Source organism: Falco peregrinus, chromosome 2, assembly GCF_023634155.1.
Source record: "Falco peregrinus isolate bFalPer1 chromosome 2, bFalPer1.pri, whole genome shotgun sequence".
NCBI classification, from domain to species: domain Eukaryota; kingdom Metazoa; phylum Chordata; class Aves; order Falconiformes; family Falconidae; genus Falco; species Falco peregrinus.
In genome coordinates, this window is record NC_073722.1 from 102,759,227 (window position 1) to 102,783,790 (window position 24,564).

Sequence of the window (24,564 nt, forward strand, 5' to 3'; positions counted from 1 at the left end):
CACACACATCCCTTTCAGCAAAAGGGTGCCACAGCAGGGCAGCGTGCGGCTTCTGGGGACACGGGTGGCCTCTGGGGACATGGGTGGCCTCTGGGGCTGGCCAGAGCCGCCCTTCCCCACCACTGCCCAGCCACATCCCGGAAAGGCTCAAGAACTCCGCAACAGCACCACGAAGTACCGCAAACCACGAAAGCAACCATGCGAGCTCAGTACCTGAATTTCACAGCGCTTTAGCTCACAGGCTGTGGTACCACTGCCACTCACGCTGCCGTTTACTTTCCATTTCTAATAAATCTCAGCCAAAAATGCAGCTGGTCAGGCCTAGGGGAATGGCAGCTGCCCCCCTCTGCAGAGGGGCTGTTACAAGTCAGCTACAAGAGCAGTACTGCCTTTAGCTTACAAAGAGGTAGGAAGATACCCCACTTACTGTATTCAAGGACTTGCCTCTTTTTCTGCCTGTCGTCTCCCCCTGGGAGAGGCCAGGCCAGACCAGGGAGCCTTCTACCCCCTTAGTAAGGGGCAGTTCCTCTGGCTGATGCTCACTGACACTTTACAAGCCCCCCCCCCCCCCCATCTTGCAAGCACACAGCCTAGGTCTGTGCCCCTGAATCCACGGAGTTACAGCACTCAGTAGCTGGACTTCAGGTTACAAATGCCTAACTAGGACTTAAAGCATCACACAGGACCCTGACAGGCTATGAGGCTGCTCTCCCGCTCCCACAGCTCTCAGCAGGGTACCACAGCCCCCCTGCACCCACCGCTCCCACCAAACCAGATGTTACAGCACATGTAAATACATCACTCCTACACCTCCTCCATTTGTGCATACGGAATTTGCACAGGAAAAAAGAAGAATCAAGTAACATAGCTTCAGCACTTCCATGTTTTCATAATAAATTCGAGGATGAATTTCTGTGCTTCAAACTAATACACAGGCAAAGCTATAGGTTAGAAGCCTTGGCTTAAATTTATTTGTAGAATACAAAAAAAATATTTTAAGAAGTGCTAGAAGATTTCTTTTTTTTAATTCAAAATGGTCACATTATTATACTGTCTTATATCACTTAAGCTAGAGCTTAATTTATCTCCAACCAGCCACAGTCAAAATTAATTTTTTGTTTAATTTCTTATTGGTAACATGCATGGGAACTTTTAAGACAGCAATTGATTGCATCGCACATTTAAAATACGGTTCACTTCCCAATATGGCACCTTTAATAATCATTTAAGTTTTCAATTAAAGTAGGGTGCCAACTTGAAAAGAAAAAAGATAATCCTGAGAGACAATAACTGTTCCATGCACAGTAATTTATTTTTATTTTTTTTACTATTACTCTCAAGATGTCTAATTGATTAATATAATTAGGTTAACCCAAAAGCCACTGTTTCTAATTTTTTTTTTTATTCAGTCTGGCATTTTCTGGGACTTCATGTTACACCAGATGGAGCGTGACAGTGGAACACCCAGGGGCACTTTCTCCCAGCAGTGTTACCTGGTGTGGTACCAGGGCTGTGACATCTCTCCAGCAACGCCGTTTCACAGCTGCATAAACTGGAGCCAAAAGACAAAGTGAGATGCAGCAGGGCAGATCACAAAGCAGTGGCAAAATTTGCATTAGAAATAAAAATATGCCAACATTGCTCATTTTCTTACAAGCCTGATCACACGCAACAACAGTAATGGCAGGCAAAAGCACTGGAGGCAGAGAAAACCCTTCTTCTGCCATACCCTAGGTGCAATCAGCTCATACAATCAGCTTCAGAGAAACATGAGAGATATCAATAACCCACCATTTATTCCTGTTTACAGATAAGACCCAAGTTCTTCCATGCTCTTCCTTGGCTGTAGAAGCTTTAACATCTAGAAGTAACACTATCATGATAGTCACGCTAGTCACCATATCATTGATGCCCACATTCGAGTCCCAGTTAAGAGACGACCCACACGGCCAAACAGCCGGTATTTTAGCCAGAGTGGGCAAACAAACACCAGATTGCAGCCAGGTTTTAAGCTTATATTCTTCTGCATCTACGAATAGGGACCCTCTGTGCCTTCACAGGAGCCTGAAGACACCAGCTACTAATACCCATTAGCTCACACCGGAGGCTCCAGGCTGGGTGTTTAAGGAATTAGCGTTCAGGCAGGACCAAAATACTAGTGTACATAAACAGTGATCATGGCGCTGAGTCTAAGACACAGGCATTTTCTACTTCAGCTTCAATAAACGATACCTGGATAGAGTTTCTTTTACCTGTGAGCATATATACTTATTCACAGGGGAGGGGCACAGCAAAAACAAGGCCCTTTTCTTCCAATTTCTTCAGCCCTGCAAGCGAAGCTCTCCATGGTGAAGCCATTTTGAGTCCATGGGATTTCCCAACATGTATTTGTAACCCATCTAGCAGGGATAACATCCTTAGTAATCAATTTGACTCATGATTACTATTTCAAACACAGGCTTACACCCAGATGAAAAAAGCGTGCTTTACAAGGCAATATATAGAGAACAATAACATTGCCAGATGGTATAATACTGAACAGAATTAATTTCACACATGATGTTTTCAAGGTGTTAAAATATGTCACAGCTTCTGCTAATAAAACATCTTCCTCTTCCTTTTAAGAAAGCACTACATTCCCACCAGCCCATATTTTACATTATATGTGTTTTCAATTCTGATAAGGGCAGCTGATTGCTTGCAAACCTAATTACAGTCAAATGAAAGTCTTTCAGAACCATCATTAGCAATTAGGACCCGCTGGATTTGCAGTGTATCATTTAGAGAGGTATAATTCAATAGCTTATTGAAAAATTGCAGGTGAAACTGGTGATTATAAGGGGGGGAAACGCCTGTGACACGTCACTGCAGGCAAATCTTCAGTAAAGTGGCAGCTTCTATGAGCGGCTGATCAATGAATGCAGGTGTTTGCTTTGGCGTGCCGCGGAGCACAGCTCCTTGCCGTGCTCAGCAAACGTTAGCTGCATCCCGTCATCGCGAGCGGTTTTGTGAATGGCTCTGGATTTCACATTACGTGCCTGGTTTTGTGTGTGTTTTCAAGGAATCCAAAGTGCCTATTCAGGAATTTCATTAAACCTGGGGGGGATGTGCAGTGCAGAACAACAGGCACACGAAGGAACACATCATTTTTCAGTCCCTTCTATAGAGAACAACAATCTCTTCTGTGCCCATTGAGCTCAATTATATATTATCAGGGCCCAGAAGTTGTTTGGATGCTTTCGAGCAGCTGGGTGCCTTCACAGATGACGCACTGGATATGGTGACTGTGGGTTAAGTGCAGCTGGAGATTTCTGTGGCCTCTGATCAGGAGGAAACAGCAGTTGAGAATCACAAAACGCTTGTAATTCAAGCGCTGTTTGTCACCAATGGCAGTTTCTGAGAGGGAAACGAGAGGGGCAACTGAATAGCAGCCCAGCTTTTAGACACGGGTTCTCCCGCACATACAGAAATCCACATACTGTGCGTGTGTGCAAAATAAAGTGTGGCTCCCTTTCAAGGATGAAATGACTGACAGGCTGGCACAAAGCACTCAACGTTCTAACAGCACGATGGTAGACTAGATAATGCTGAGCTGGACATTGGGAGACACAGATGATGTGAATTCACACGACCCCCCTCTTTGGGCATGTCCCTTCCTATGCACACATTGTGTAACATGTACCGCCCAAAAAAACCATGCTGCCCAGCACGGACCTGCACAATGCCCCATCACCTCACTCCTCCCCCTTCCCCACAGATGTGCTCCTCCTTTTCCATCCTACAAAGGCTCCTCAACGACCAGATCGACCTATCTCTTTTTCTCATATGAGCATCTTCTTCCACTACATTACTACATCCACTTACGCTGGGATGTAACCTCAAAGTACAGTTACCTGGACATGGCCCTTTCTATAATTTCAGTGCTGTGGTTTGATTTTTTTTATTATTTCATAGTTGATTTTTCACATTAAATGTTGTTAATAATGTGGACTGGCAAATAAATCCAAATAAACCATGCCCTCGCATGACCCGATACCAACACAGAGCAGTTTCATTAAACCAGTGCCCCCTACAAAGTCCTGTTGCTCGTGACATTTGCTTCAGGGGACTTCAACCTCTTGGCAACACTTGCACGTAATCAAACCATGCTGTGTAGGTTGCAACACAAAGAGCACATCTAGTAATTTCAAAGTGGTTGTGCTAGTATTTTGAAATTATATTTAAAAAAAAACCTATCCAAACAAACAAACTACACAAACAAAAAAAAAAAATCAACACACCAACCACCCACACCTCTCTTTTTACAAACAGAATGGAAAGAAATATTATCTCAATTTCTCTTAATGCATGGCCATATCACGCTGACCTGATGACTAGCTGGTACTACTCCTAAGGGGTGCTTCACCCCACACTCCATGAGTCGGAAGCAATGGCTCCTTTAACTTCAGTCATAGAGAGCCAGACCTCCAACAGTGCAAACTGAGCTCAAACACACCCAGCACAGCTTACAAACCCCTCTATTGTCCTGCAGGAGCTATTTTCATAGTCCAGGTTCATTCCCGATCTTCAGCAGTTTTATAGTCACTGAAACTGAAATCCACTGGCTGCCAGTAAAGCAATCCCAAATCACAGACAGCAGCTATGCAAAAGGAGATTCAAGCCTTTATCACTCATTATGGGGTGCATGCATGCTGTACACAGCATTTCCAAGGTGTCCAACCTCATGCTGCACAAATATATATGCCTTTTTCCCTTGCTGCTGCACAGAGCTACAAGTTGGGAGTCAAAAAGATTAAACAGCTCTCCATGGTTGCACATAATACTTGTAGCTGCTCTTGCACTCCCAAAGCCCACCCACAATTCCATTTTCAATTAACAGCTCTTAGAAAAGCAGTTGCTAAAGAGCACTCAGATGTCATTGAGAGACTGCAAACCCAAACTGTAAATAGCACATTGTAAATCGCTTGTCACCACAGTCAGCTCTCACTGGAATCACACTGCCGGTGACAATCAAACCCATCTGCTCAGCTCCCCGACCAATGTCACCACAAACCATACAGCTAACACCCACCTCCCGCTCCACTCTCATTACCTGTCATGTATAGGCTTGTCTAAGAGCGTGCAAAAGCCATTTCTGACTGTAAGCATGATTAAATGCAGCTCACACAATGGTTATTTTACCCTCTGCACCACAGGTTTGCTGCACTGAAGCACACAAGCACCTCTGTACTAGAACTAAATCTGCAACACAATTAATGACGTGATGTTAGCAAGCCATGATGACAGGGGAAGACAGCGGCCATCCAGATCTGCCATCAAAGGCCTTAGCAGTCTCAAATTTAAGATTTATAGATTCAGGGCGACACTGTCAAGGGGATCGTGGACTTAATTCTGAGAAGGAAAAGCTTCACTACTTCCCTCCCTCCCCCAATTGATTCATGTAATGGACTACACTGTTAAAGCTAATAGTTTGTAATGCTTGTAGTTGATGACTGCCATAGTCAACAGTGTATTACTTTTGCTGTTCTTCCCATTTTTATCTCACAAAAAATTATCTCCTAATTTCTCCATCATGAGTTTTCTTCCCTTTATTCATCATGCGCCCCTTATTACCAGTTTGTCTCCTTCATTGCACTCACACGATATCTGGGATTAGGATTTGATATTCTGCAAGTGCCTCTGGAATCGGCCGGTTAAGGCAGAGCCCAGCAGCAGTTGGCTCTCCTACATACGTGTAAGCCAGCTAAGTGTAATACCACTCGCCCAGCACACAAATGCTGTTTCAGAATCACATGCCAAAGACAATCCTTTACTGCAAGAAGGTGTATGAATCTCCCAGCAGATACAGAATACAATGAAGGAAATGGGTAAAGGTAGCAAAAGTCAGTGTCTTTTGCTCTTTCCAAAACACACAAACACACACTGAATGAAGAAAAATGATCCTTCCCTCTCACTATCAAAACACTCTCAACGGTCCTTCTGCAGTGAAAACACTGTTTCCTAGTATGCCCCACTCTGCTCAAACCTTGAAGAATAAAAACTCATTAAAAACTATTTTAAAAAATTTGCTACCCTTTTACTCGTTTAAAAACATTCACTTCAAGATTTCCAAAGGATTTTTACAGAAAACACATAAAAACACGCCATCGCCAATTAACGTAAAGGAAATTAAATTTAAAACGCTGGAGAAATGTCCTGATGAGTCTTATGTTTGCTTAACACCAACTAAAATTTCCTTGAGGCATTTAATAAGTACATTTATAAAAGCTCACAAAGCAGAGTTCAAAAGTCTTCTCGCTAGTAAAATATGAGCCTTAATTAACCTACAGTTTCACATTTTCTGGATTTCAATAAACCTGTAGGCATTTCAGCATAGCTGGATAAATACCTGCATGAATACTGCAAGGATTCTCTCTGAAAACTAATTAGCAGTCCTTCCAATAGCTGACTTCAACTAAATCTGTTTGACGAGGGAGCTTCATACTGTAAATCCTGCGGTGAGAGTTACTTCCAGCAGACAACAGATTTCACAGGAAGGCATATCAGACAGGCCTGTTAACTACTGGTAAAACAACGAACAGGATCTCCAGATATAAAACATTTCCCAACAGGGACAGACTGCAGCCAAGGTCTTACGCCAGCACAGGAACGCAAGTGACAGCACTGAGATTGCATCCCGCCATCCAATTATAATACTCGCATCTTCAGGATTCCTCCAGGGACAACAGGAGTAGGATACATAGTTTATGTATAAAGTATATAGACCTAATATAGCAAGGACACCGTATGTGTCCAGAAGCATGCTGAACTTTAATTGGCTTTGGATGCTCCTACTTCATCAAGCACAAAACAGCGGCCCCAGTTCTCGGCTTGTCATCTGAGAAGGTTGACAAGCAACTTTACTTCCCATCAAGAGCCCAGGAATTCAGTGGGATGGAGCTGGGGGGGGGCGGGGGGGGGGGGGGGGGAAGCAAACCCAAGGTGTGCAGCCAAGAGTCACTCTAGGAGGAAAACTATTACATGATCAGAGAAAATCATCCTTAGAACTTGTCATTATCTTCCTTTTTTCAAGGTCTTCACCATTTGTCTTGAAAGAAGACAGAAAATGCTTACCAGAAATGCTATATATAAAGGTTGTGGGCATGTCTTTTCAAATAAGCCTTATAGTCTTTTCCATGACATCTTTTTTCCACGTCTAAGAGCCAAAGCCACTTGGATTTGTCAGCACCTAAACTGTTCATGAGACTAAAATGTTCTTATCTAAGGAGCTATACCCCTACCAAATGTATTAAATATATATTGAGCAAGATATTTTATTTCCTCTCAGCCTTATCCCTGAGGAATTAAGCAGAGTGCTCAGATTTATCAGCTAAAAGGAAAAACCATTTTCCATTATATTTGTCAACTCAATACCTTCTAAGCCAGTGTATATTTATTCCTAAAAACATAACCTCACAAATAACCTCCATCAGCAGTGAGGTTGATTCCTTCATAGCTTAAGTACCAGGCAGAAAGGTTTCACCTGACAGTAGGCAATGCCAGGGGAATCAAACAGTGCCAAAAAGTCAGCTTTTACGAAGACCAGCTCCCACTGCACAAAGCAGATACATTTACCATTTGGCATACTAAAAAGAGTCAGTAAAGGTCACCAAAAAGAAACCCAAACAAAAAACACCAAACCACCAACCAACAGTCAAGGAAACACAGCAATTTTCAGTATCTACTTATATCAACCATTGCATCAACTATCTTGAACAGTTTCCCCATCTCCCTTTGAAACACAAAGCAAAATTAAATTAGAAGAAATACCTTTAATGGGTGTGGTAGTGTAGAATAAGCATTTTACACTTTGTTTGCTTTGCTGAAGCACTGTATAATCTCTTAATTTATTTCTATATAAAGTGTAGGCTTAAAAATAATCAGGAAAACATTTTTTTTTTACCCACTTCCATAACTCTGAAGATCAAAATTGAATACAAGTCAACATACTTTTATCCTCAATGTTCCTTTCATTTCCCTGAGCTCACAAAATGAGCAGCAGTGAATTCTCACTATTTTCTGTAAGTTTCTCTGCACAGCAATGTTTGGTTTGCACTAAAGAAGGGTGAAGCCTCATTCACTGATTATCAACCATCTCCATTAGACATAGAAATTTTTGTTAGTGAGTCATTAATATCATTCAAATTTAGGTCAAAGCTGACTACTTTACTGTTATTTAGACTTCAGGTTTGCAGACGCTGAGCCAAATGACCACATAGGCACCTTCTACACTTAAAATACCCAGCTCTAATTTAATGTTCTATGTATAAATAAATGCACAAGGGATATTTATTCATTAAAAACAAGCAAAACATGGCTTGTTTGTCTGCATCCTGCTCACCACAGAAATCACACTTGTCACGCTTTGTTGTTTTAAAAAACATAACACAACACTTCACAGTCCTGCAGAAGAGACTGAGATTTCCAGCCTCAAGCTTTGCAGCTTTTACATGCTCCCTTTTGTCATACGTGCAGCACAGCCATCCCAGTAAGGGGACACCAGTGCTGGGAAGGCCGGAAGTTCCTGCTTACCGGTAGGTGATTAGCAACCCAAAAGAGCATGCACTGGTACCACTGACATCCTACAAATGAGCTCCCTGCACCGTAATCAGTCATAGAGCTTTGTCTTGATTAACAGCTGCCCCTCTCACAATTACCTCATCTCGCCCTTGATGATCAGAGGGGGGTCTTACACTTCTGTGTACTAAGTCTAAAGACAAGTAGGCATATTTATAGTACAAAGTTGGCCTGACAATGTAATAGAGAGACCACGTTTGTTTGCCCTGACAGTCTCACAGCCAGTCTATGCAAAGCTCCTCCAACCTTTGCACATTTATTAATCAGCCCAGCTCTAGCATCAGCACACAGCTTGCTTTCCTACTCAGTTCATCTCTCCTAGTACCAGGACACAGTACCAAGTGGCATCCAAGAGCCCAAGGACACAACTACTACAAAGGGATTAAAATCAGTGATTCCACAAAATGAAAAATCCACTTCTACATACCATACGCCAACAGCCAAAGCCCTCCCTCCCCGCAACAGATAACTTTTCTCCCACCTGTCTGAGGCCCTTCGGTATTTTCTTCCTTTTCCCAAGGTGCTGACAAAGATTACGATCGTTTTCTCGGTCGGAGCTGTACTGGTGGTGGTGAAGTCTGTTCTTTTTCGGAAGATATGACAGCCCATTGGTAAGTGCTTCCCGTTTCTTCTTTGCTAGAGGATTCTGTCGCTTCTCCACACGTTCCTGAGGTTTCAGAGCTACGTCCTTCTGCAGAGTGAGGGAAAGGGGGAAGAAAGAAAAGAAAAACACAGCAGTTGAGATATGGCTCCAATGTGGTCGACCTCTTTAAGCAGCAATCCTAGGTGACTAAAGCATTCTCAAAGCAATGCTACAGTCACCAAAAAAGGAAAAAGAAGTCTTCACTGATGTCCACAAAGGATAGGCAAATGCAAAATAAAATCCATAAGATTAAGTGAGTGCACGGAAGCAGACGCATACTCCTTTAGATTTTATACCATCAACCTCGTAATTCTCAGAAACATCTCATGTATCAAGTAAGCACGCATTTAGAAGGCAGCATTATGTTTATAATGTTTAAAATAACAGTCGTCTTTGATTTAAACAAGACTTGGTTTTTCACATTTATTTTTATTGTTTCCTCTACCTGACAAGCCAGGGCAAGAGCTGACCTAAATCCAATTACAGACAATGAATCTCATTCGACTTCAGTGGACATTTTCCCTCAAGTCTGACTTAGGCAGAAGATTTCCAGATCTCAGGGGGGTAAAAAGTAGTGGGCGGGAGGGAAGCTTGTATTTGAAAACTTTGTTACTGACCCTTCTTTAAACCCCAGAATCAATGTCTGTCTGTACAAAATACTCAAAACCCCCACTCAAGTCCTGTAACGTAAGCATGAGTTTTCTTGCTTAGCCTACAGCTATTTTCTTACTGATAACCTGCAACACAGAGAATTCATATTTTTGTTTCAAATAAATGTCACTTCAAAAAAAAATTTCCACCAACACAGAATTAAAGGCAGAGGAAGAGAAGGGAGGAGGCTGGAGGGTCGTTAGGAGAGAAGCAGAAGCTATTGGAAAGGTGCATGTTACAATGCATGTTGTGCATCTAATAAATACAATCTGCTAAGTCACATCTACTCCAAGAACTCCAAATGTACAGTAGCCTGTAAAGTACACTTTACAGGGGCATACTACTTAAACAGTGTAATACTTTAAGCATAGTCTACCAACATGCCTGACTACTTTGACCAAAAGGTCTCCATGCCCTACCATGAAGTCCTACGTGATCCTGTAAGCACTCATGCTGCTGTTTATTGTCACTTAGTATTATAACCCACAGCAGAAAAGAAATCGGGCTATTGGTCCCTGTGTCACAAAGATTCAGGTTCAGGAGAATATAATACAAATTATGCCACCTTTTAATGCAAAAAACCCCATGCCTAAAGGCAAAAATCAGTTTGGCTTTAATTAAAGAATGCTCCCTGAATGCCTATCTAAAACACAAGAGCTTCACAAAATTCATAACTAAAACCAATGAGAAGATTAATTAGACTGAAGACAGTCAATATTCAAATTTGGTATGTGGTAAAAAGAGTAATTTTACAAGCATTAAAGAAGGGAGCATGGAACAGAAGCTATAAGACACTTTTTCTACCTATTCTTCACCTAAGGCACCATGGGAAATACCCTAAGCTTTTCTTCACACAGTGTTATTCATATCAGGAAAGTTAGGTGAAATGCTATTAAGAGGATTCACTCTAAATATGAAAGGTTGAAGGAGTGAAGAAAGGGAAACTTTCTGGAGAGAAAAAAAAAAAATCATCCTAATGACTAAATAGCTTTTGTGGGATTTTATTTTTTTTTCCCCAGCTATAAGCGAACTAAATGAAACAGTGGCAAGCTTCCAGAAGCTTATAAAATATCTAATGGGGCTAGCACTGCCATCAAAAAATTACTAGTTCCCATTAGCTTTAAAGAGGGTGTAAGATGGGTCAAATTTTGCAGATCACTGTGGGCGTATCTGGGATAACCCCCTCCGTAAGGAGCCTGTGTTCTAGCCAACTGCATAAAGTGTCATGAACCACCAGATACACCTAAAGAAAGTTAGCTCATGTCAGAATTGGGATGAAAGAACCTGCATAAATACCTACAGCAAAGATGAGCGACACCAAAATCGCAAAGGCTTCTGCAAACTCAAAGAGAATGTACCTTCCAAGAAAGAATGAACAATTTGCAGCAATCTCCAAAAGTAAGGTGCCTCTTCTGCTCACGATCAAAGAGACGAAAGGGAGCTCCGCATGTACACGGCTCGCCATTCCGCAAATTGTGAAAGCGGGCCTTAAATCCAGTTCGGTGGGTGGGCTTACTATGAAATGTAAACATAAAGATTGGTGCTTTGACAACCACGTTCCTCCAGAACAGCCCATCTGCTTTTCACCAGCTGACATCACTGCAGAGAAAATTACAGCGTGCTGTGGGTCACAACCTCATATTATTGTATCTTACAGTGGAACCTCTCATTGCTTTCAACAGATATATTTTCAGGCCAAATCGTCTATATGTATATAGAAATAGATACTAAATTCTTCATCTGCAGACTGGATTGCAACAGGACATGCTAAACGACTCAACGCTCAGACACAGGTGGACAGGATGCATTAAAACTACTTGAGTAGAGATCACAGGGGGTGTCAGTCCTCACGTCTGAGGGTGCGAACTGCCCGGGACTGGCTTGGACGCACCATCGGTACAGCCGCGTGGGCAAGGCTGCGGAGGACAGGCACGGATTCTGCTCTTTTGAAAGCCGCTGGGTTCAGGGGAGGCAGCGCTTGGCTGGAAACTATGGCCCTGCATAAATCACTTCCCCACTTGCTGCCCTTTCTCCCTCATCCAATTTTTATCTTTCTGTTGTTTAGATAGGACAATAGCTGTACCATGCCGTGTGCTAGTACATTAGCCAGCACAATCTTAATTACAGACTTCAGGCATCATCATGATTAGAGTAATAAGCTGTAATTACTCTAAGGTGACAGGACTGCACAGACCTTATCTACATAGATAAGGAGATGTAGTAATATTTCATGTCGAGACGTATTTTTCAGCAGCTACCCATGGAGTCAATTCAAACTAAGTAGCAGACCGTGTGAACAACACATTCAGACTTTAATGGAGGTTTTTCTCCTCTCCTGCCAGCATACAAGCCCACACATTATTAAATAAATCCTACAAACATATTAGGCAAGGTTTAAAACCATCTTATTCAGAGATATCTTTCATCAGTAAAGTGCCTTAAGTGTATCAGGAAGGTGACTTAAATGTATAAATAAGTAATTACATGCAATTCAATGCAAAAGTGCATTAATATTTATGAGTGTACTGTATAATCTAAAAAAATTTCCATTTGTTTTATTTCTATTGAGGACATTAATCAACCCGCTACCATTGTACGTGCCATAGCGGAGAAGAGCCGCCCATGCTGAACAGACTCCTGCCGCGACATCAGCAAGCAGGAGGGCTGCTGAAGCCTGGTGGGGTGGCACTGCAATCATCTCAGCTCCAATTAATATTAACAGTTTCAACCCGAGCCCTGCATTTGGCGAGGGGAGGAAAAGCAGCCTCTGCAGCCACACCAGACAATTTCTCGGGGTAGGAGGCTTGAAGGACACACCATACTCTCATCAAGTGTTAAGCTTTCAGAGAGCTATGCCTGATTTATTTCAGGAGAGTCCATCTTCTTTCTATGTAAATGATAGCTCATTAATTATAAATCAGATCCTCAGTGGCAGCTGAGCAGTGCTTCACACTGCTTCGCAGGGTACACACTTCACCCCCATGAATCTCACCCCAGAGCCAGTCCACGGCTGTTGCCCTTTCCTTCTGCCCTTGCCCTCCAGCCACCTTCCCTCCCTCTGACGGCAACCGAAGAACTACACGTAAACAACGAGAGCTCCGTTCCACCCCTTATTACAGGATTTTTCTACGGGAGCACTTGATGAAAAGCAAAGCTGTAAATGCACCGTGTAGCAAACGCACTGCAGGCACTTATCTGGATGAAAATTTCAGGTGCTGCTCAGGGATTTCAAGCCTTGATCTTTCCAAATCGTCCTTGTGGATTATTGTTCCGATTCCAGCGTTGCAAGAACTTTCTGAATTCGCACTGAAGGTGACCCCAGTAAAGCACAACTTTTAAAAACTGATTATTGAAACCAGAAGTAGATTACAGCCCAGGGCTAGTAAAACCAAGTAACAACTGCATCAGCATACAACTACATTCCAGTCATTGGCTCCTCAGGTTCTTGCTAAAGTCCACAAAAGCTTCATATCAGAGCCCAACAATTTGTCCTTCACTCCAACAATACAATTAAATATAAAGAAATGATACTTTTAAACACCCAAAATTATTATACAGTCTTGAAATATCAACGTACTGCTCCACCTAAACTACAAACGGTTAGAAAAGTAAGCTTGAATCCAGCAGTTTGCCCCTGTCCACTATTCAGACATCCAAGTTTGTGTCAAATGGAATTGTACAGAAGGTACTCCTGGAGCCTTTCATCTATTTTCAAGGTACAAGGAACTCACATTTGATCCCGAACACTAGTGCAGAAGGAAGAAACCAATTAAAGGGGAAAAAAAATGATAAAATACATTTTCACTAGCTACACAAGTTGATTTGAAATTCTTTCTGAGTTACGGACACAACCATAAGATGGACTCAACACCTCGGCCAGGCTGTCAGCTGCAGAAGTGCTTCGTTTGCCAGGGACGTTACATGAGGAGAAGCAAGAAGCAGCCAAAGGGCTTCCAATGAAAAAACGCACAAATGGAAACACTGGCAAAACCACCACCTCCGTATTCCCTAAGAAAATCTGCTACAAAAGTTTAGCTTGCAAAAAATTAAGATGCCTACCAAGTACAGCTGAGAGAAATCCTGCAGCTTCTTTAGCATCACGCAGTGGGTATCATTAGCTGGGAATCCAGTACAGCAACATGCCCAAACAGCTGCACAAACCAAACGAAAACCCCCTCAGAATCAGGAAATCTGAGGGTATCAAATTTGCCATCGTATCTTCACAGTCTTCATCAACTCATACTGTTTTCTGTTACATTTGGGAAGAATTTTTACAGCTGATGGATGAAAATGCCCTAAGACTTCAATACCTCTCTCGTGCATTTCATATTCCGTTATTTTAGTTCTGGCAGTGACAACTAGATATAAAAGTCTGAAAACAATGCACTGACTAGTCCCTGCAATCATTCAAAATCAGAAAATAAAATAAGATTTTTATAGTAGTCATTCATTTCCCTCCAGATAAGATAGTTAAATGCACTGTATATTCCTCTGAATGCACAATTAGTTCCTCAAAAGCATTTATCTAGGGGAAGGAATTGCACACACTCTTAAAACAACACCAAGGAGAAAGGCAGGCAGGTGTAAAGTGCAATTCAAAAGAGAAAAGGATTCTCAAAGCGTAGAAATCAATATTTTAGGACACAAGGGATGGATGAAGAAAGCCATGATACCAACTGTCGTGGGTGCAGTAGCCCATCCACTAATCCCAGCAATTTCTTCCAGTCACAAGACCTCTGCAGAAAGGTTTAATCTAGTTTTGTTTGCTTTGTTTTCATAAAATTACAATCTGTTGCCTCCTGCATCTCTTTGGAATCTGAAAACAAAGTGCTTCAGTGTTGTGCAAAAAAGGTTGTGCAAGAGCCTGAAGATGAAATGCTGTACCAGGCTGCAGGACGCTACGTGGTGATTACAGATGAAGGCAAAACAATAGAAAAGCAAGTTGCTGTCTGCTTGAGATATGTTTTATAAAAGCGCTTCTGTAGCAAAGAGATTGCTTTGATTTTTCATCCCAAAGTCATTTGTTAACAATATCATTGATAAACAGAAGGCTCTTTTTCAGGTGCTGCTGATTCAAATCACACACAAAAAACTACATTAAAGCAACATTATTGAGGTTACGAAGTCAAGGACTGGGAAGTTATGAAAGGCCAAGATTAAGGCTGCAACCACAACCCTATTTCAGCCTCTTGTGCATATGCGTCATGATACAATCTTTAATTACATGATCGCATGCTCTTATTTCCCTGTGCAGAATGGAAGGTATTCAGCTAATGAGCAGCCACTCAAGATTTTGTTTTCTCCTCTTTGTCCAACATGTGGACCTAAAACTTGTTTACTTACACTCCATTCACACGTTCTTCCAAATGCACAATTATTAATTTCCTCAAGGGCTTTTCTATACAGCTTCTCACTATAGTATCAGATGCTCAACAAATACTGATGACCTATTTTACATCTGTTTAGCCCAGCGAAGGTATTTCACGATTCCCGTTTCATAGTTGGCAACAACAGTCCCGACACGTTCAGGTCAAAAACATCTGCTAATTTTATGCAACCATTAGGAAGCACCTAAGATTTGATTTTGCAGAGAACTTAGCTCTACAGAGCACTTTATCTAATGAAGCAGAGCCTTCATTGATTTCAGCAGCTACTGGGAGTGCTAAGCACTCCTGCAAATCAGCCTTTAGTAAGCACCACATATTATAAGGATACAGACAACGACTGTTTCTTAAATAGGTATTGCAATGGCATCCCTCAATGCGACATACTAAATGTGTGATGGAGGCAAACTGGATTCTAATAGCATTCAGCTCCTACCAGCAAGAGGAGCCCTCCTGCAATCCGCTCTCTCACCATGCCCCTTCTACCTTCAGTAACAGGTGGGAAAGGGACTCAAGAAGAGTCGAGTCTCCAATTCCAGAATAAGTTGAACCCATTTGAGAAAATGACTGCAGGATCTTAAAAAAAAATACAATAGGCCATATCGTTAACAGCGGCATCGGAATTCATAAAACCACAAGAGCCAAATAAAACTAAGTTGAATAAAAACTTGGAGGAACTCAAATACATAGTTGCCTACATACACACATCAGGCAGATGGAAACAAGGGATCCTGGACATATACTACTCCTCAACTCAGCTATGGTTATCCACTAAAATCATGTTCTACCTGGCATTGTGTAAGGAACATATAGCTGTCAACTCTTTTCTACTTAAGATTCTTCACTGTTTATTGTTGCAGTGGGATAGCAGTCACTCTTTAGCTCAAGTAAACTATAACTGACTGCAACTAACATACTAGTTAGGAATTTAGAAGTCCTTTACTTGGCAAAATAAATGTTCTTCCTTGTTCCCAAGTTCAACCAACAGAACATGCCTTTCTTTAGCATACTGTGTGTTTGGATGCAGGCACTATTTCTCAACAATTTGTGACACTTGATACTTCAAATGAGATCTGCATTGTTCCCTTGAGACTATTCACACAGACTACATAATATTGTTTCTGTGCCTTACGTGAATAACTTTCTCACATTTAATTACATGTACATGTGTGTCCAAGTCTCTCTGCATTCAATGGGATTTCAGCAAAATCCTTAAACTTGTTCTTATCTGGTTTGAAACTGCTGAATAGGAGCATACACTCAAATTTTACCTTGAGATGATAAAAAGCATGTTTAAAAATATATTTTATTCAAGTATTTGAGTACAAAAGATTAAAACTTACTCCTACACACCAACTTTGATAACAGCAGAATGTAATTACTCAAGACTTCAACAAAGGTACGCAGTTCTACAAAACAGCTGTAGCAACCTAGCTGAAAAGCAAAATGGTCAGTCTTACACAACATTTTTCATAGCATTCACAGATGCTACACAAAATAAATGTAGAGCTGAAATCTAAGACTATAATGCCAGCTGTTGAGGTAAAGAGGCTCTATGAAATCAAAGCTGGCAAAACCCGATATCATACCTGACAATGACTATTACAGCAATTGATTGCCTTTTATTTATTTCACCTTTTGCAAACATGACATGGTATTCTCAGCCTCATCCTCCCATCTCAATCTTGTCACTCAAATATTATGCCATACCACAGCGCAGGTGTGGAGAATGGCCATCCAAACTACTGGTGTCCATGCAACCAGAGTTAGGAAAACACCTTCTCCTGCAGCTAACGTCAAGAAAGTGCTGAGCGATGCCAGCTTAGATACAGAGACACTGACCTGCTTTTCCTGAAGCTGCCCAGTTTTGAGGAAGGGCAGCACACACAGCTGATTCTGCTCACAATGATGTAGCCAGAAACCTGTGTGCTGCTTCCCAAAGGAGGAGATCCTGAAGGTCTAACTCCACCCAGCTTCTGTCAGCCTGCAAGTCCCGGCATATGTAAGATCTAGAAAAATCTCTAGAAAAAACAAGTTGTTGGCAAAGCCCAAGGTTACCCCTTTCTTGCAGATTTGACTAAATAACCTAATGACACCGGTGGCTCTGCTTTTTTGTGAGCGTACGCCGTCTGAAATACCAGCAAGGCAGGGAATCTGCGTCCTCTGCCGGCATCACCTCAGCCACGTTCTCTCCAACGCTTCCACGCACAGTCTTTCCAACTTTTCCAGTCATCTTTGATAGGTACCTGTCATTCATACACCTACAACCTTTATTACTCGGAGGAGCACGCGGGGCAGATCTCCCAGCGAACGGGGCTGTTCCTGCCCACGCAGGCCACCCCTTCGGCCCAGCACCGCTCCACGGGCACGAGCTCCAGCAGAACTCAGGGCACGACTCCAAGTGCTTCTAACACAACAGGCGTGTTACCGGTAACAAAACACTCCATCCCAGACATGCTTGACATAACTTACATCCCCGAGCCCGCTCACACAGGACGCGGCGCTTGCAGCCAAGGGAAATGTATTCCCACTGGCCCTGGGTTTATTTCACAGTGCTGGGCCTTAAATAAACGTGCTTGATATACCCAGTGAGCAGCACAGCCACATTCTCACAAAGTGTATATTTTCTTAGTTTGAGGAATGAAAAGAAATAGAAAAGGGGTGTGGAAAGAAAGGGAGTCCCTAGGGATGCTCGCTTTAAATCTTCCTGCCAACAAAGGCGGCTTCGCTGCTCTCGCACTGCTCAGTTGCGATTATAGATTAGGCAGAAAGAGAGGAGCATTAAGCCACCTCCTAAAACCAAGGTGCACTTGTTTTGTTCCCTGCATACTAGTTGCACATTTACAGTAATGGTCCCACATTTGTATACAGCACTGTTATTCTGCACCATGCAGAGCATATCAGGCCATGCACAGCAACACCTTGATCCCATGCAGAAACGCGCTCGCTGCGGGCACGGGCTGCGGCTGCCACGTTTCACACAGATGCCTGCACCTGAGTTCTAGGTTCAGCTTTGTCACAGCAAAGCCAAAAACTTTTCTCCTTGGAAAATGGGATTTTCATGGTGAAGAGAATCCAAGTGAACAGTTACCAAGTACCACACCGAGCAACATGAAAACCAAATAATTTGTCTAAATAATTGTGCAATTCTTCAGTTCTACACTGAAACTTCTGGAACATTTTTTTTCCCATAGGGTTTTCTTTTTATTTGTACTTTTTGGTCTGATTTGGAATGGAAATACTCTTCTAAATTTAAAACTTCTCCCCAAAATAAAAATTTCATGTTTGTATCTGTAGTTATAAAAGATCTGCACATACTGACAACAATATACATGCCATCTAAGGACCAATTTATATCACTTGCTTAGCTTTACATAAAAAATATGCCTCCTTAAAACCTTGTTTAATCCATGTGCAAAAGCATCAGTCCTTTGTTTTTGCCCAGTGTCCTGCCAACTTTACCAGGAGGTTTCTGCAACGAAATCTTATTTCCCTCCAGCAGAGTCTTTGGCACGAAGCTGACTGTGGGCTCCTCTGCTCTCCAGATACATATGGTGTTCGTTGAATAATTCAAATGGCACTTTCACTGGCAGGCCAAGGAGTTTGTGGGCCAATAGATCTTACATTTAAAGGGTATCCCTCCTTACTGGTAGGTTTAGAATAAATGGATGTGGGCTTAGACGGCTCTCATCCCTGCTACTCCTGCACCAGCGCTAAACAGATGACTTCAGCCTCCAGGCTCTCACACTGGCACCATTCATTAGCACAGCACTCAGCATTCATAAAAAATGTATTGTGGTTTGTAAATCAAATCAGAAGCACCTCTGTATTCCTTGTCTTGCGGAAAGATGGTACAGCACCAGGGAAGCCCAATGTATTCGAAAGGTCTCACGATGCTCACTTAATGTCATGGCCACAGAAAGGAATGAAGCTGGGACACAACAGAAGAGGTTAGCTTTGCTGCCACGTTAGCCTCAAGACTAGACCAGAAAATCTGTTCTCCAGGAGTCAAGATGAAGACACACTTTGAGACAACATAAGGAAAAACAACTAGGAAACTGCACAACATAGGCAGAGAGTAGGAGAGATGAAAACATCCACATCATTTATTTCTGTATCACAAATGAAGCCTTGTGAGCACCCAGGGAAATCTGAGGCATCCCTCTGCATGTGTAAGCAAGTGGGAGAAACCTAGCTCTTTGGACAGGCAAAACAGAAATAAACAAGGGAAAGGACAGAATCAGAACTACTCATAGATTATGCCAGCTGGTAAATGCTCCAACTGGCAGATTTTTTCACCAAACTAAAAACCTCCACATAATAATTGGTTATAATTATTGACCTTTGCAAAATAAAAATCTATTTTGAAACTACTCTCTTCCATCTTGTGGGTCAAGAAGAAATACTTCACAGACTCGCTTTTCTGTCTTCTAAGCTCCTACTGTCTCATATTCCTCTTCATTTTCTTTCTCTTTATCAGGGAACCACTTATCTCTACCTCTGTCTTGGCATGAGGTACACAACCTCACACAAGACCAATGAAGGCAGATTTTAAAATGAAAAAACAGTGATTAAAAAATGGGGGCGGGGGCAGCACACAAGCCCCAGCTCAGATAAGTGGTGGAGTCCTCTGGTTCTAAGACAAGCTTGGTGATGTCCTTCATTGGGAAAAGGATCAGAACCTTTGTGCAATTAAAAGGGGGGAAAGAAACAACAGTTCAACTTCCCATCTGCAAAAGAAACCTCCTTCTAGCATTCAGGCTGAAAAAAATAGTAGAGAACAAAAGTTTAAGAAATAGAGCAATATGTAACCTTTCCATTTGCTGGCTTATTCTTCCCCCAGGAAACAGATACAGTGGAAGATAAATTTGATGATCAAAAAACCAGAGGGATTACATTCTTGTACAGTGCTGATCATTGGCAAATCCCCCTCTCTGCGGTTCAGAAGCACAGCTTAGCATAACAGACAAGATTTATCATTGCCTTGTCCTTCGCACCACTTTACAAAGTAGATATAAGTTGCTCCTATCTCAAGAGTCCTCATTCATATACACAGATGAAATAAATACCCGAGCTATTTTCTTGTTACTCTACAAAGGTATAAGCCACCGTACCAAATGCAGAGAATCAGACCCACTGGATAACTGCCACACACGTTTTCCATATTTATTTCTTCACTTCTGCTAAAGCATTGCATCCTTGCGGCAAAGCATTTGCTTCAGCTTTAGGCCAGTAGATGCTCCAAAGTCTACATGGCATCACACAAAAAGCATCAGGTATATTCAGCAGTTCCTAAGAGAGGAAACAGTTCTTCCTTTCCATCCTGTGTTTAGAATACAGAGTCTCCAGTTAAAAGGGTACGGAAGATAGCATGAATAAATAAAAAGGGAAGAACAGAGATGACTACTTTCTCCAGTTTTATTACAGGGCTCATACACCAGAGAAAAAGAATATTTCTTCTACAGTTGTATCATGGATGAAAATATGATGTCTTCTGCAAATATTCAACTTTAAGCTGCATTGTGAATAGATCTTTTAAAACCGAAGTGTCATCTAATATTCAGGGCTATTCAGTGGCTGGAAAAGCACTTTCTGTAATATTTCTTGTTTATAGCCACCTAGAAGCTACAAATTTAACTTGGTAGGGATGCACAGTCAGGGGATCCAACTCCAAAACAGAAGATCTCAAGTCAAGAGCTTTGCTAATGCCTCCAGCAAACTTGCAAGGAGTTACAAAAACTGTGAATCATACCGCTTGAGCAGTACTTACGTTCAAACTACACTTCATCGTATACCCAGCTGTCTCAACTGAACTTGTAACCATTTCTTCTGTAGAAAGCATCCGAACTGCTGTGTCTCTGTAAAAACTTGCCTCGAGCAGAAAGCAGATAAAGCTCTGCAATGCACCTCTCGAGAGCTACGGAATATGGTGAAGAGCATTAGAACCATAAGCAGGAATCAGGCTGTACTTGGAAGGAAACCTTTCCTATTAAAGATTTGTTTTCTAAGCTGCTTGTTGGTGCCGGTATCCAAATCTCTCCTGTCTGATCTTATCACAACTTGTACCCTGCCAGGCACAGGATTAGAGCTGGCCGGACTGAGATGGCGAGTTATTAATGTGGGTACTTGAAGACATATGTTGAAATTCCTGGTCTTCCACTGACTCTGTGACCTGCCAGGAGCAAACTAAGCCCCAATCCACAAAGCAGGTATTCAGGGGCCTAAAACTATTTAATTCCCATTGACTTGTTCTCCAAAAGAAATAAACAGCTCTGTGAATTTAGGCCTTTAGCCCTTCCATGCAGCAGTGTTCATCTGTAAAATGGAAGTAAAAACATATCCTATTCCATCTGTGCCTCGTAATGCAAAATACTTAAAGAGGTAAGCGGATCGGGCACCACAGAAAGAAACGGGGCTGCACACATGCTTAGGAAAAGCAAACAAGACACTGCAAAGGTGATGTAGGTTCATAGAGAGGTTGGTACATCACCCGCTAGTCAGACCTAGATCAAGGCAGCCATCTTCTGGGTAAGAAATACAACAGTGTCCAGCTCCCACACACCATAAAACATCTCGGGGCTTGCGCTATTCATTAGTTTGTTTTGGAAACAGTAGCAAAGTCAGTCTCTCACTTTCCAGCCCTCTCCAGCCCTTCAACTTCATCAGGCCAGACCACCACAGCCAGTGTGTTCCTGGGTACACCCTGCACCTCCTCCCTGCCTGTTGCCTCTCCTTGCCTCCAGACCCAGGGGCTTCCCCCAAGCAGGTACTTCTTGAATCTCCCTGTTCTCCTCCAACTGATGTGTGGGATAGGAAAGTCATGTCTTTCATCTCTTCTCCTCCATCATCCTTACTGGAAGAGCAGAGCATCTACATCTCCCTTTCCCTGTCCTCCATTCGGGATAGTCTCACGGCTAATGCTCAGCTGCACATGCGTGCATTTGGTTCTTACTTTCTCATTTTTCCCTCCCACATCTACAGGTTCCCTGCATGTTCTGTTCCCCTTCCTAAAACAGAGGGGTCGTAGCATTTCCCCTTCCTGTTCTTCATCCTAATCAGGCAACTCTCCATCTCTGTCCCACTCCACGAGGATCAGTCTCCTCCCGTCTCCCTCACCGCCAGCTCCCCGCATCCTCCTCCCCTGTCCGGAGCATCTCTCTGACTCCCCAGGAGCACTTTCCTGTCCTCACCCCCACTAACAATTCCGCCCACACAAGCTGCAACCTTTGAAATCAATCAAGGCCCCTTGTTCTCCTGCAGGTTGAGAACTTCTGATGCCTGCATGGGAATGAAGAGTGAGGGGAAAGGGAAGGAGAGGCTGCAGGGAGCTTCCTTCCTGAGCTCCCCACAGCCTTTGAGCATCCCTTGCCAGCTGTTCTGGAACAGCAGCGCTGCTTTGACAAAACACCAAACAGCAAAACTGCACAAGAGAAGGTACCTTGGCAGGTTGTGCCAGCCCTCTCTTCCCTCGCACTTCCCGAGTCAGACGCACTGCGTTTGAGGGATCAGTCGCCTGCCCAGTGTTCTGGAGATCCACAGATGCTCCCGAGGCCACCAACACACTCTCAGCCACAAGGCATTCAGGCGTTTTGTTTCAATGCATTTCAGCTGGCACTAAATCCCCCTGCAAGCAGTGCTCCTGCATCTCTGATGGATGCGGGCCAAACTGTCAAATGCACTTTGGCATTTGGAGTATGTGAGGCAGCCCCTGTGAGGAATGGTAGGAACAGGCCTTAGAAGAAGGAATTTGAGAAGGTCATCTCTTTTTTTCAATTCTATAACCTGTCCCCCATTCCCTAGCCTACTTTACATCTCATGTAACTAGGGCAACTCCTTATAAGAAGAAATTCAGGACAGAAAATCCAAACCAACGCTTCGAAGAGACACCCAAACTCTGTAGGTTTATTATGAGGCAAAAATGACCTCAAAAACCTGGACTAAACAAATGCCTGAAGTGAAAAAGATGGAATAAATTAAAGGGTATAATTATGGCCAGGAAAAGAGGGAAGGAGGTCGCTCAATAGGATGAAAGATGGATTTGAGAAATAAGAAATGAAAGGAGGTGTCAGCTTGAATCAGCGAGGCTGAAAACTGCCGCTGATTTTGACATACTGAGACTTTCCGATTGCAAACCCTTTCTCTAATAAGCTGCAAATTCACCTCTACGCTTTTACTTTGATCTTAATGCAAATGTTTTATAATGGACAGATTTAATGATGTTCAGGTGCTTATTGGTTCTATCAGACTTGATACTGGAATCAATCTCCCCCTTTCGAAAGCTTGGGTTAATGGCAAAGTTTATTAAACCGCATGCAGTCATTCAGAAAAGATCAATAGAGACATGATTACAGAGCAACCAGAGGATTAAACATGAGATTTATCACAAAATTAAACTGAATTAAATGTTCTCTGATAGCACTTGAAATGCTGTCGATACTCTTAACTGATAATCTATGCTTTCTGTGTTTACTTAACAGGCAGCAGGGATGTCTGACTCAAGAAAATGACTATAATGTAAAAACATAAGCTGCAAAGATTTGCTGAGAGCATTAAACCTCACCTAGAAAACCATTATATTTTCCTGTTAGAAGAGTAAAAGCATTTTGCTTTTTTGCCCATTTCCTATTTAAGGTTGAGGATGATACAGTCCTCGCACATACCACACTTCTGCAACCTCCTCCTCAGGACTATTATAGGATGCATAAGACTCTAAAAGATACTACACAGCGTTTCAACAAAATATTTTATGGTTTCCTGCCATGGCAGTCTTTGCATTTCAGAATATTTTTTTTCTCCTTTCTTGCATTCGTGATGATGGTACTAAACCTCATTCCACATCCTGAGACGTTTGCCAGCCTTCCCACTTCTCTTTTTCCCTCCAGCTTAGCCCAGCTACCTCCCCATGTTCATACCCTCAGACCTCTCCTTAATTAGGCTGGCACAGCACCGTGCAAACTTCGCTAATGCTCCCTTCCAAAACAATTCAGTTCCAAGCATGAAAAAACAGAAGCAGCAGCAACACAGTACCACTGGCCTAATAAATAGAAAAGGAAGCCCAGAGAAAAAAATGCAGACCAATTTTACAGAGAGAAACAGAATCTAAATTCAGGCACTATTCTTCTGGGACGAGATCCATCCCTGCAACAGAGCTGGGATTTCCCAAACCCTGCTGCGTCCTGAGATCTGTTATCAGAATCACACACAGAGATTATTCCCATCTGCACTACAATAATGTGGTTGGCCTGGTTCTGAGGACCAAAACCTCAACTC

At 42.5% G+C, this 24,564-nt stretch overlaps 1 protein-coding gene across 6 annotated transcripts in view; it reads right to left on the minus strand.

Annotated features, from left to right (window-relative positions):
- Window positions 1-24,564, minus strand: part of AUTS2 (activator of transcription and developmental regulator AUTS2) — a 790,137-nt gene that overhangs the window by 571,254 nt on the left and 194,319 nt on the right. For all 6 annotated transcript variants that reach the window (XM_055796871.1, XM_055796873.1, XM_055796874.1 and 3 more), the window contains exon 2: window positions 9,098-9,307. In XM_055796871.1, the coding sequence (XP_055652846.1) occupies window positions 9,098-9,307 (210 nt within the window). The remainder of the gene's footprint in view (window positions 1-9,097; window positions 9,308-24,564) is intronic.